The 13,228-nt window shown below is 33.5% G+C and overlaps 1 protein-coding gene across 1 annotated transcript in view; it reads left to right on the forward strand.

Moving 5' to 3' along the window:
- Positions 1-2,645, forward strand: part of LOC106877119 (vitamin D3 receptor B) — a 73,741-nt gene extending 71,096 nt beyond the window's left edge. Inside the window, exon 4 of the mRNA XM_014925914.3 lies at positions 1,404-2,645. Coding sequence (XP_014781400.1) covers positions 1,404-2,347 — 944 coding nt within the window. The 3' untranslated portion in view covers positions 2,348-2,645. The remainder of the gene's footprint in view (positions 1-1,403) is intronic.
- Positions 2,646-13,228: the final 10,583 nt, after the last annotated feature.

Below are 13,228 nucleotides of genomic sequence, written 5' to 3' on the forward strand. Positions count from 1 at the left end.
AGGTGTCACACAGTGGGACTGAGAGGCAAATTTCTTACCACACAGCCAGGCCTGTGCCATGTAGAGCTTTCTTGACCCATTCGCATTCAGACCAGCCATATCCGGCCCAAATGTTCTACGTAACTTATGTTCAAACTGGCCAGATCCGGCCTCCCACACCAACCCTACAATGCCATTCTAAAAATAAATAATCATGTCATTGAAATCTTGAAGGCACAAGATATCACGTGATTAATTCAAAACAATATAAATAGATAAACATTACATTTGGCTGGATAATCCAAATGTAATGGGTTAATTGGCTTTTTATTGTCACAAGAGCATATGATACCAATGTTTTCCAGGTACCATATGGATGGCACCAGATATAGCTGTTACTCTGCTTTCATTTTGTTTATTGATTGCACTTGCACCCCCAACTTGAATGGTCAGCCGCTCTGTTGGGTCAACTCACTCTCTCCCCCCTCACACACACACACACACACACATTCCTCATCCTCCAGCAGTCTCTCGTAACAGCATTCCTTGCTTCTTTCTGCTGTAATTCAAAAGTATTGATTTACACTAACAGAATCAAATTTCAATTATTAGTGATTAATTTCAAAATTTGTCGAAAAATTAATTCTGATTTTTTTTTTCCAGTTTAATTAATTTAAGAAATTTAATTGATTAAACTGGGAAAAGGTTTAGCATGTTTATTTTCATTCTGTAAATTAATTAAATATGACCCAGTAATATTAATTTTTCTTAGTATCCCGAACTAACTCTTTGTAACTGTCTCCATCAAATACTATATTTAGCAAATACCAAATTGTATTCTAATGGCTTCAGCAAAAACCAGTGACACCAGTTTTTATAAAGGGTGTGTGTGTGTGTATGGAGAGAGAGAGAGAGAGAAAGGATGTATGTGTGTGTGAGAGAGATGGGTATCTGTTTGTGTGTGTTTGTGAAGAGCATATCTGTATATGTGAAAGAGAAAGAGAGAGTATGTGTGAGAGTGAGGGTGTTTGTGTGAAAGGGAGTGGGTATTTGTGTACGGCAGAGGGGTATGTGTCTGTGTGAGAGAGAGAAGGTTTGTGTGTGTGTGTGTGAAAGGGAGAGGGTATTTGTGTGTGTGTGTATGAGAGAGAGAGAAAGTTGTATGTGTGAGCATATAGTCATAGAAAATACACATGAAAAATTGGAGAAATCAGAATACTTTAAGAAAATAATTGAAACAAATATGAAGTATTTCTAAGACTTTTATAGGGTAGCAATACCAACACATCTTATAAATTTGTGAATATTTTAACTGGTTCATTTCCCATTATTAGTATTGCAAAGATTATAGAATCTCTTATACCTAGACTGGAAAAAATAACTTTTCTTGGTAGATGTGTTTATTCTTTTTCTTTTTGTTTCAGATGAAACAGAGCGGAAAGCGAGAATGGCCAAAGTTTTGGAAAATCGACAGAAACGCCAGTCAACTGGCAAAAGTAGAGAAGAAGTGACATCATCTGATCAGGAAGCTTGTTCTGATTGGTCAGATTTAATGAGCAATACACCAATGAGTAACTTCAGTGACAACTCTCCAACACCTACGACAGCTTCTAATGACCCAGTCCCCATCAAAGTGGATTTGGCTTCTCTACCAAAAGAGAGAGAACTGTACCGTAAACTGACGGAGAATGAAACAGTTTTCATCAAGGAGTTAACGATGCTTTACGAATCAACCTTAGCATCTCAAGTAGATTCTTATCACAGTGAAAAGAGTAACTATTCAACCATCAACCAACTGGTGAACAATTCGGAAATTGCTGTAAGGCGTTTGATTAAATTTGTCAAGCGTCTTGATGACTTTATGCGTTTGAGTCAGGAGGATCAAATAGCGACACTGAAGGCTTGTGTTCTCAGTACAATTCTCTTGCGGTCAGTGGCATTCTACTCGTACGAGAAAGATGCGTGGATCACGACCAAAGGTGAGGTACCGACAAAGATTCTAAAAGAGGTGACCGGCTACTTCAATCTGCATGACTCTCACACTCGTTATTGTCGCAGCTTAAAGTATGTTGTACAAGACAACCACGAAGTGATGACGCTGCTACAGCTAATCATAATCTTCAATCCTGAGGGACCGAACCTCAGCAGTCGGACTTTGATCTCTGATATTCAGGACCATTACATCACGCTATTAAAACATTACCTGGAGTCAGAGTTTTCTTTCAGCTATGCCAAAGAGATATTACCATTCCTTCTACAGAAACTCGCTGACTTGAAAGATCTCAGTGAAGAACACTCAAAAATTCTTTTACAAGTTAATCCGACACAGATTGAGCCATTAATGCTTGAGGTGTTAAACCTGAAATGATAGCGCCGGGTCAATTTCTTATTTGGCCTTAATTTACTTAAAAAAGAAACAAAAAATCAATAAGTTTCATAGTATTGATTGCAATTAACTATGAAGTTGGACTGTGATCTGATAACTCATCTATATATATATATATATATATATATATATATATACACATACATATATATATATATATGTATGTATATACATATATACACACCACACATACACACACACTCAAAGATATATATATATACATACACATGCACATATACATATAAATAAACATACTGACACTCACACATGTATAAGATATATATATATATATATATATATATATATATATATATATATATAAAGTGCACATACATATACATGATCTTATGTACATACAAACATACACAGAAACATATATATTTTTTAAAAATGGAAAGTTTATTAAAAATTTTTTTTGAAATGCTCAAATGTTTTTTTTTTGTGTACACACACATATATATATATATATATATATATATATATATATATATATATATATATATATACATATACACACATTTATACACATACATACATTCTTATATATAAATATATAAGTTTGAAATTAATATTTTTCTTTAGAATAATAGTCAACTCTCTCTGCAAAATTGAAAAAGTCAACAACTTGTATTAAATGAAATCAAATGAGATTCGAAACGAAAATATTGCATTAGAAAGTTAAATCAAATTGTTGCAATATTAGTGTCCTTGGTATCTCACCCATAGGATATCCTATATTTCTTTTGGATTATTGGAAGGCATGGGGGCAAGTGGAATGTTTTTGTCTTGATTTAGGATATTCAGGGAAAGTCTGCTTGGCTAAAGGCACCCTTAGCTAAGCGCAAGGAAAGGGTAACACCCAATTATAAGTTGATTTTTCTCACTTATACAGTGCCACGCTTCCTTCTGACAACAATTAACCTTTTACACCTCTGTATGAGACTTATTCCGAGTGTCGTCATTGTTAAGTACTCCTTCTCAGCTCTGTGTGAAAAGATGTATGTTGTGGGTCCGATCAATATTTCTAAATGTGATGACACTCATATTTTTATTGTGAAGGACAATGTGTTAAGATTCCAGACGAAAACAATGTCGTCCCCATTTTCGAAGAGGATGAAGAGTTCATTGGGGGGTGGGGGGTGGGGGTGGGGGTGGCATTAAATAAAATGAAATGCTACGTTGAACAGCTTGAATGATTATGTGGATGAGAGTTCCCCTTTGTTTCAATATTTGTTCTAATCCTATATGGATTAAAACTTTGAGATTAAGGTGTCTTTGTGTAGAAAACATGTAAATGCTAGAAGGAGGGGGGTGAAACCGTGAACGTTGACCATGACCTGTTCCAAACATAGAAAATCTCAAACTACATTTGGTTATTGCACTCTTCCTGTTTTATGATGTAGGGTGTGATTTCAAGGGAGAGTTGTCTGTTATTTTTAGAGGGTTAAACAACTGTATAGGGGCTACATGTCAGCTTAACATTTTGATGGGTGCCCCCCCCCTGTTGACTTGTCAACTGCAATGCTATAGCTTGACTCTGTTAAATTCAGTTGACCAATTTTTGAAGAAGAAGAAGAAGAAGAAGAAGAAGAAGTTAAAGAAATGCTAACACTCTGAACATCTAAAATAGACATGAAAATGTCAAAAACACAACAAGAGGGAAATAAATGAAAACTATCAGAATCTGAAATGAAGCATATAAAAAGTAGAAATAATTTAAATGATACTGAAATATAATTTAAATATTATTAGCAATATGCTAATGTTTATTACTAAACAAATATTATGAATATTAAGTGAATATTTGTATTATATATGTGGTTATTTTTTGTTTTGTTTTTATTTTTATTTTTATCAACTTATAACTCTTTTTTTTTTCCTGTCTTGTTTTGGATATGAAATATTCTATATTTTTGTCTTTCAATTTCAAAAGCAATGTTTTCTTCAGATATAGTTCACTCTCAAAAAAAAAGCAATGTCTACCACCTTTTGGCTTCGATAATTTTGTGATAGTTTGAAGCTAGTTGAAATAATGTGTTCTATAATAATTATATAATTAATTATTCAAGTAATAAAATTGTGTGTGTGTGTGAGAGAGAGAGAGAGAGAATGAGTATATGTATAAATATATATGGGTGTGTATATACATATATAATCTATATGTGTGGGTTGTGCATGTTTCTGTGTGAGCACGTGTATGTGTGTGTGTGATTATCATCATCATCATAAGCACATACACGTATGCATGCATACATATACACATATACATAATACACACACACACATATGTATATGTATATGCATACATGCATGTAAGCATATATAAAAACATAAATAGGTCTCTCTCTCCCTATATATATATATGTGGTGCACCAGCATGACCGCAGCCACTTGGCTGAAACACATAAATAAATAAATATATATATGTGTGTGTGTGTGTGTGTGCACTATATAAATGAGAATATATGTATGTATGTATATGAATGTGTCACAGATCAGATTTGATTTTCGAAATCTGCATCCCAGTGACACGGTATTCAGTTATCAGTAATCAAAAAGTTTACTTTGCTATGAGAAATAACTCAATTTTTCTTACAAAAGCCTCCCACTCTCTATCTGTCTCCATTAGGTTCTTCTCTTTTATGCCTTTCCCTCTTTCTATATATTTGCCACACTCTTCATCACTCTCTCTCTCTCTCTCTCTCTCTCTCTCTCTCTCTCTCTCTGTATATCTCTTACACATGCTGCTGCCCCCCCCTCTTGATGTTACATGTAAGTGCTTTCATTTCGTTTAAAACTTCATGACTGTAATGTTTACTTCCACTTTATAATAGCTACGATGCAGAAAATGCCAGCTTCCAAATTGTGTTTTCTGTTTGGGTAACATTTATCAAAAATCTTGCTGGATTAAATGAATCTCAAAGTCAAATTCAGCATGAAAAGTACTTGAATACACCAAATTTGAAAATTCTTTTATTGAGAGCAATAGAAAAGATCTCTCTCTCTCTCTCTCTCTCCCCCCCCTCCCCCCTCTCTCAATCTGTATCTCGCTCACATTGGGTGTGTATTTGTATACATGTGTGTAAGGAATTTCATTAGAAGAGTGACAGAGTCAAAAGACCCTCGCAAAGCATCCGCAGTGAACTGAGAAAAATCCTTACATGGCAAAAACTTAGTTTATTGATGCATTATAAATTCCCCCCCCCCCCAAATAATGCAAAAATCTGTCCTGATCAAGAGGCTTATCCATTGGGGAAGACATGGTCTGGCATGGGACAAAAAGAAAAAAATTGAAATAAATGCATTCTATTATGAAAATTACCTGGCAATGACAGAATACTCAGCTAAGCTAGTATATGCATGTATATATATATATATATATATATATATATATATGTGTGTGTGTGTGTGTGTGTGTGTGTGTATACATATGAAATAAAAGCAGCTCTAGTGTAATATTATTAAATACAATTTACTAATGTATGTGCTTTGTGTATTTTCCAGTGGCTGCAATGGTATAGCAAAGTATATAACTCTCATGTCACCGGTGTTAAAACAACTTAAAGTTGCAGCCACTGGAAAATACACAAAGCACACACATTAATATATGTATTTAATAATATATATATACCTGCACGCATACATCCATGGGGGTCAGGCAGCTAAATTGGAACTAATTTAAAATACTAAATCATAATGGCTATAATGAATTAAGTGCTTATATTTTGAATGCAACAAATCTTAAGATCTTAGTTAAATGTTCCTGTTACAGATTGTGCCAGGTTGTAGCAAGTTTATGAAATCCCTCCAACAACGAAATGAGCTGCACCTGATGAAAGCATTTGGCCATCATTGCCGATGCCATGGAATTAAAACGACAACAGTTTAGTACATTATTTACATTTGACAGACATTTGTCCTCATCTTGTTTGTTGTTCTCATTCCTTAGGAATGAGAACCCACGGTCGAAATTTCCCCAAGACACCTGATGAAGGCTGGAGAGTATATCAGCCGAAACGTTGTGTTAACAACAAACAAGATGAGGACAAATATCCGTCAAATGTAAATAATGTAAATAATTCCTCATCTCTTAAATGTAGAACATCAGTTTAGTATACTGTTGCTAAGCTTAAGGCTCCAGGAGATGTTTTGTCATCATCCCATGATGTCTATAACAATCACAAGTGTATACCTGAATCTCTCTGGATGGTTTAAAACGACCTGTTGCTGGAAATCCATCTACCTGCATGACCAAGCTTACAAAACTCCATGGTCTGGACAGGAGGACAAGGCTTGAGCCATAAACATTTTATTTATAGATGAAATCATATTGATGGGTATCAAGCTTGTGAGAGACTCTAAGAAGGACAATAACTAATGGGGGGTGGGGAGGACAGCTATTAAAAATTATTGAGTCATGAAGTCAAATTTTTAGAGGTATTGAAGCATTTCTCATTAACTATTCTGAAGCATTTAGTGAAGTGAGAGTCCCAAACTCCTCAGTTGTATGACGAACCTGACAGGGAAAACGAGAATCTTTGTCTCGACAATGAAATTCATAATTAAATAATAAGAGTAGAAATTAATATTATCAAATAATATCAATTTCAACCAGTGGTCAGCATACTTAAAAATGTCCAAGGACCGTGAATTTCATTTGAATATAAACAATATGAGAGATCACTATGTGGATCCCCTGTATGCTAAAAATAGATGTCAAACTGTCTTACCATTAAATCTGTGTTCCCAACTTAATAAGACACTAGATATCTCGCTCATAAACATCTAGCGTCTTACTAAGTTGAGAACACAGATTTAATGGCAAGATGGTTTGATGTCTATTTTTAGCATACAGGGGATCCACATAGTGATCTCTCGTATTGTTTATATTTAAATTCATAGTTATCCATTCATTTAAGAAGTGCCAACACATGAAACTCTCAGCTCTTGAGTCACTCCATTGCTTTGACTAGATATTAATAAAATTATACAAATACTCATATTTTGGGTCCTATTTTTCCTGTTTGCATCACCACACTTGTTGTTAAGCATTCATTAATCATTGGTGGGATTATTGCTTTTAACTCTTCAGAAGTTCTTACTCCCGTGTGATGTAAGAACCCAAACTTGGTGATGCTGTTTGAAGCTTTTCATGTGAGAGATATGTAATAGCACCACATTTCATCAAAGCTGGTCTTCATATCAAAAACAACAGTGTATACAAATGTTCTTGATAAAGTTCTGATGTTTATTGTTCACCCTTTAACATTCAAATTATTCTGTCACCTGTTATTCACATTGCTTTGAATTAATCATGCATTATCTCATGGCTTCAAGATTTTGATGATATGGTTGTATGTTATTAAAATGATATTGTAGGATAGGTGTAAGAGGCCAGATCTAACTGGTTTGAACATGAAACAGGCAGGCTATTTTGGCCGGATTTGACCAGTTTAAATACTAAAGGGTTAAACATTATGAACTGTATGAGGGTATGTTTGTCCTAGACAACTCGCAGTTCAGGGTTCAAGGCAAGGGGCAGGATTACTTGAAGGTGAAACTTCCACCATTTACCCACAAGGAAGTCTGGCCTTCTAGCTCACCTGAACTGAATCCATCCATTCAGGTGGTGCACATCATTGAATATAGGTCAGTCACTACACTGAAGATTTCTATAAGGAAGGTTTTCAGATTTAATTACATAAGTGAGGCAGCGGGTGGGGCTGATTCAGATTTCTTCATCCCGATTCATTCAAGTTGATGTTGAACATATTGGATGATATCTGTCTTTATGTTGCATATGAGTGTTTGTGTGTGCATCATTTTATATCCATCTTCCTACATCTGCATCGACTGGATAAACCTTCTCCAGCACAATATCTTGCCATTTGTTGTGGTCCTTTTCATCTCAATGAGATTTAGCTTCCTGAGACCAATTTTTACTTCTTCCCATGTCTTCCTCAATTTTGATCTGCTGTAGATTCCTTCCATCTGAATCATGTAACATTCTTTTTGCCCCAGGATCATCCTCTGTATGCATCACATGACCTTACGAGTAAAGTTTTCTCTCTCTTGCACACTACAACTGATTCATCTTACACACATTTTCTGAAAGTTTCTGTGTCCCCTGTTCTTAGTGTTGCTGCAATGCTTTCAAAACTCCCTTCCCCATTGCTAATTAGGTCACCTGCTTAGGTTATTACTACCTTCCAAGGTACTTTCTTCCCATTTGATTGAACAATTTGCCATGTACAGTTGTTCGTCTTTGTTAGCCTGCCTCTGATCCCACCTCATCTTTCAGACCCTCATAGGTTTATATTGTGGTACACTGTATGGGATTTCTACCCGTTCCTTTCTTGCATATCAAGCTTGAAAATATCCCAGACATCATTAAGGTCTGGTTTTCTTTCTTGTGGAGTAATACTTTTGGGTTTGCTATGTTTATTTTGAGGATATGTTTAAAGTTTTTTCATTCCAATTTAAATCATTGAAATATTCAACTATGATAACTCAGTCATTGGTAATTACACGTTCCCTTAGAAAGCGGGTCTTAAAAAACCTCTTTTATAAAATAGGAATCTGTGATAATTAAGTCCAGACACACACCTACATGCATGTTAAATTTTAATTGAACTCCTTGCTAAATCATTTTGTTGACAGCATCCCTATACATGGCTTGCATAGCTCCCACACTATATATATCTATATACCAGAGTAAGCACATAAATGTGAAACAAAGGGGAAAAAATAGCACTTGAATACCAGAGGTGGAGTAATGTGTTTTATCAATAAAGCTGCAAAAAAACTGTCCGATGAACAGGAACATGAAACTTTGAGTAACAGTTTTCGTAATGTCTTTGCAGTTTTATTAATAAAGTATATATATACATACACACACACATATATATGTATATAAAATTAAAGAAGTTGAATGGACAATTGCAGTTTAATCAATGCTACATATGTTTTAATAGTAGGGCATTTTATTCATAAATTGTGCTTTACACACACACACAAATACATACTTACGTGTGTGTCTGTGTGTATTCACAAACACACATATACTGGTATATATATATATATGTATGTATATAAGCAGTGATGAATGAGCTGAGTTGTTCATATGTCAGACAGAATGACATGCAGCACTTTTCCAGCTCTCTGCTGAGTTTCAATGTTAGTGAGGTGAGTAAATAAAGTACCAGTCTATAAATAGAGTACGGATCTAGAGCTAAATTGTTAAAGCTGTTGACGGAGATCCTCACAGTATCTGGTTTGCATTCTTGCTTTTCTTAATTGAAATTGCCAGCTGGTAATACTTGCTGTTCTCTTCACACACTCACTGTAGGACGATGTGATGGTGTACAAGAAGAGACAGTGGAATCAAACAAACTCCTATTGTCGCAACACAGTTGTACCATGGTTACAGGGGTTTTGAAGACTTTACAATTGTATGGATTGATATTTTGAATCTTTGCCCATTCTTATCAAACTCACAAATGAATGGGCTCAGGTTTTTAGAAACATACTTGACAGTAAACTAATTATCGAATTGGAGGACACCACCGACTCAGGAGTGAGTTACTGTCTTGAAGACTTTGATATATTTTCTCTTATTTCTATGCCAGCTGTATTTAATGTGGCTTCTACAATTAGGGGGTGGGATCTTAGTTTTCTTCATTTTATTTCTTTCTTCTTATTCCATTTTTTACATAAACCTTCTTCACCTTTTTTCACATATTTTCTTATTTTGTCAGTCCAGCAGCCTTATTTTTAAAATATATATCTAGCGCATAAATAGAGCGTGAAAGATTGCTTGGAGATACATGGTTTATTTTATAAAGAAGCCTAGTTAAAGTATCATAAAAGCATGAAAATATTAGTAGCTCTTTTGGTATGTGTATAAAATTTATATATATATATATATATATGCAAACACACACATAAATATACATTTATATGTATATTTGTAGACATACATATATTTATGTGTGTATATATATATATATATATATATATGATGTGTATGTTTCTATATATATATGTGTAATGTGTGTGTGTATATATTATATATATATGTATATATATATATATATATATATATATATATATACACACACACACAGGCACACGTATATACATATGAATATTCACAATATATGAGTGTGTGTATATATGTACATAAATGTGTGTGTGTGTGTTTTCCCATATGTATATAAATATAAACACATACATAATATATATGTGTGTGTATGTGAATGTATATAGAAGCAAATACTGATATTGTTATACACGGCTATAATTAACTCAACAAACACATGTCACAAACCGGATAAGCATGTCGCTGATGACATGTAAACCTAAGAGTCAAAATACGAATGTAGCGATGTGGAACACTTAGCTTCTGGCTGTAAACGCTGCATGAATAAAGACACTAAAAATGAAAAAAAGGGACAAAAGCCCACAAAAAAATACAGAAGCCGATGCCGTTCCATTTCCTGAAGATAAGGCTTAGACAGACTAGAAACATTAAAAAGGAATCTGGATATTTTATAGCTCCAAACAAATTATATAGGTTTGATATCTGCAGATAAGAAAAGAAAAAGGAGCAAATTATAACATAATGTGCATATTTAATGTTCAAATATGAAATAGAAGCAGCTCAATATATATATCACATTGTACTGAATCAGAGTTCTCACATGTTGCATGTGAAAGTGAATGTAAAGATATACTGATAATGACATATATATATATATATATATATATCATTGCCGTTATGTTAAACTGTCATGTCCAAATTTGGCCAAATGTGTTTTTTTTTTGTTTTTTTTTTTCAATATTTATTTTTGCTTGCAATAGCCAGTTCTTTTGGTCAAACTATTGTATCTCCAGCTGGTTTAAATTCCAAGATATCAAAAATTATCAAAGTGTTGTGCGACAGTTTTGCTATGGAATGGTGAAATTATTTTTTCGTTTTCTGGAAAAGCAATGTTTTGGACTTACGACACTATTGCGTAATAGCAATGAGATTATATATATACACATATATATATATATATATATATATATAGAGAGAGAGAGAGAGAGATACACGTACAGACATGCATGCAAATATGTATGTGTGTGTGTTTGTGTATGCAAACTGTTTTTATTAGTTTTTATATCCAAAAACACACAGGTAAGTGCATAAAACCTATTCTATGTGTATATATATACCTACATACCAGAATCAGTTCCAGTGAGGATCACTAGCACCCATTTGGGTTAGTTTCAACACAGATACCAACATGCAACTATGGTTGGGATTTAATGAATTTAATAAATAAAATATAAATAAATAACGGTGTGTTTAAACACACCTGGGCAGGGAAAATGCCCCGTAATTGTTCATGGTCCATTGGTTGATCACTATTCTAGGAAGCTTCTTCCCCAAGGAATTTGTTGTAAACAGTCTGTAATTCAGTCGGTGTCTTTTTGGCCTGATGACTTGTTGCCTTGCTGCGCTCACCTCCACTCCCCTTTTAGGTTCTTAAATTCAACCAGAAATCCTAAACACAAGAAGACTGTGAAATGAAATAGCTCAGCCAGGAATTGAACCTACATTGCAGAGTAAGCTTGCCAGGATCTTGCCACCACTCTATGGTGCTCACATTTATCTGTCTGTCTGTCTGTCACCCATCTCTTTCCTAATACACACATACGCACACACACATATCAGTATACACAAACACATCTGTGTATGGGTATATATATATATATATATATATATATGTATGTATGTATGTATGTATATATATATATGTATACATATACAAAAATAAGATGAATGACCAGCAAAAGTGGACTCCTATATGATCATTCCTCTTATTTTTGTACGTAATATAATTTTAATCTTCGGATTTTTTTAATATGCTAGACCACTGGTTTTAATTGATTAATATCAATTTCTACCCTCATTAATAAATTTTATATGTATACATATGTGTGTGTATTTATATAAACATTTACACACATCAACACAGATATATATATATATATGTTTACATATATTTGTGGGTGGGTGTGGTTATATGGGTCACCCACTTAGATTCTGTTGAAATGTCTTAACCATAGAAATAGCTGGTTGCCCAGGTATTCTATAGGGTCAGCCATGTGTGACATTACATGCATGCATGCGGGTGTGTGCAAACAGATTTTCCTGTATATGTGTGTACATATACATATGTGTGTGTGTGTGTGTGTATATATACATATACATATATGAATATATGTGTGTGTGTGTGTGTGTGTGTGTGAAAATATAGTATGTGAAGACAATCAGAGATTGTAGCAGTTAAAGTGTAAATAATAATATGAAGAGTAAGGTTTAAGCAGAAGGAAGAACCTTTCCTTTCCTCAAAGAACAAAATTTTCTTTGTTTTTTTTTTTTTTTTTTAGTTCATTTAAAGTTGAAAATGTTTCCTTGAACCGACAAAGCCCTGAATTTTGATGACAACTTGTAAATTGAAAATGTATATATGTATATATATATAATGTGTGTGTGTGTATATATATATATATATATATATATATATATATATATATATATATGTATATATATGTATGTATATATATGTATGTATATATATATGTATGTATGTATGTATGTATGTATGTATATATATGTATGTATGTATATATGTATGTATGTATATATGTATGTATATATGTATGTATGTATGTATATATGTATGTATGTATGTATGTATATATGTATGTATATATGTATGTATATATATATGTATATATATATATATATATATGTATATATATATATATATGTATATATATATGTATGTATATATATATATGTGTTTATAT

The sequence above is a fragment of the Octopus bimaculoides genome, chromosome 22 (genome assembly GCF_046866305.1).
Source record: "Octopus bimaculoides isolate indiv1 chromosome 22, ASM4686630v1, whole genome shotgun sequence".
In the NCBI taxonomy this organism is placed as follows: Eukaryota; Metazoa; Mollusca; class Cephalopoda; order Octopoda; family Octopodidae; genus Octopus; species Octopus bimaculoides.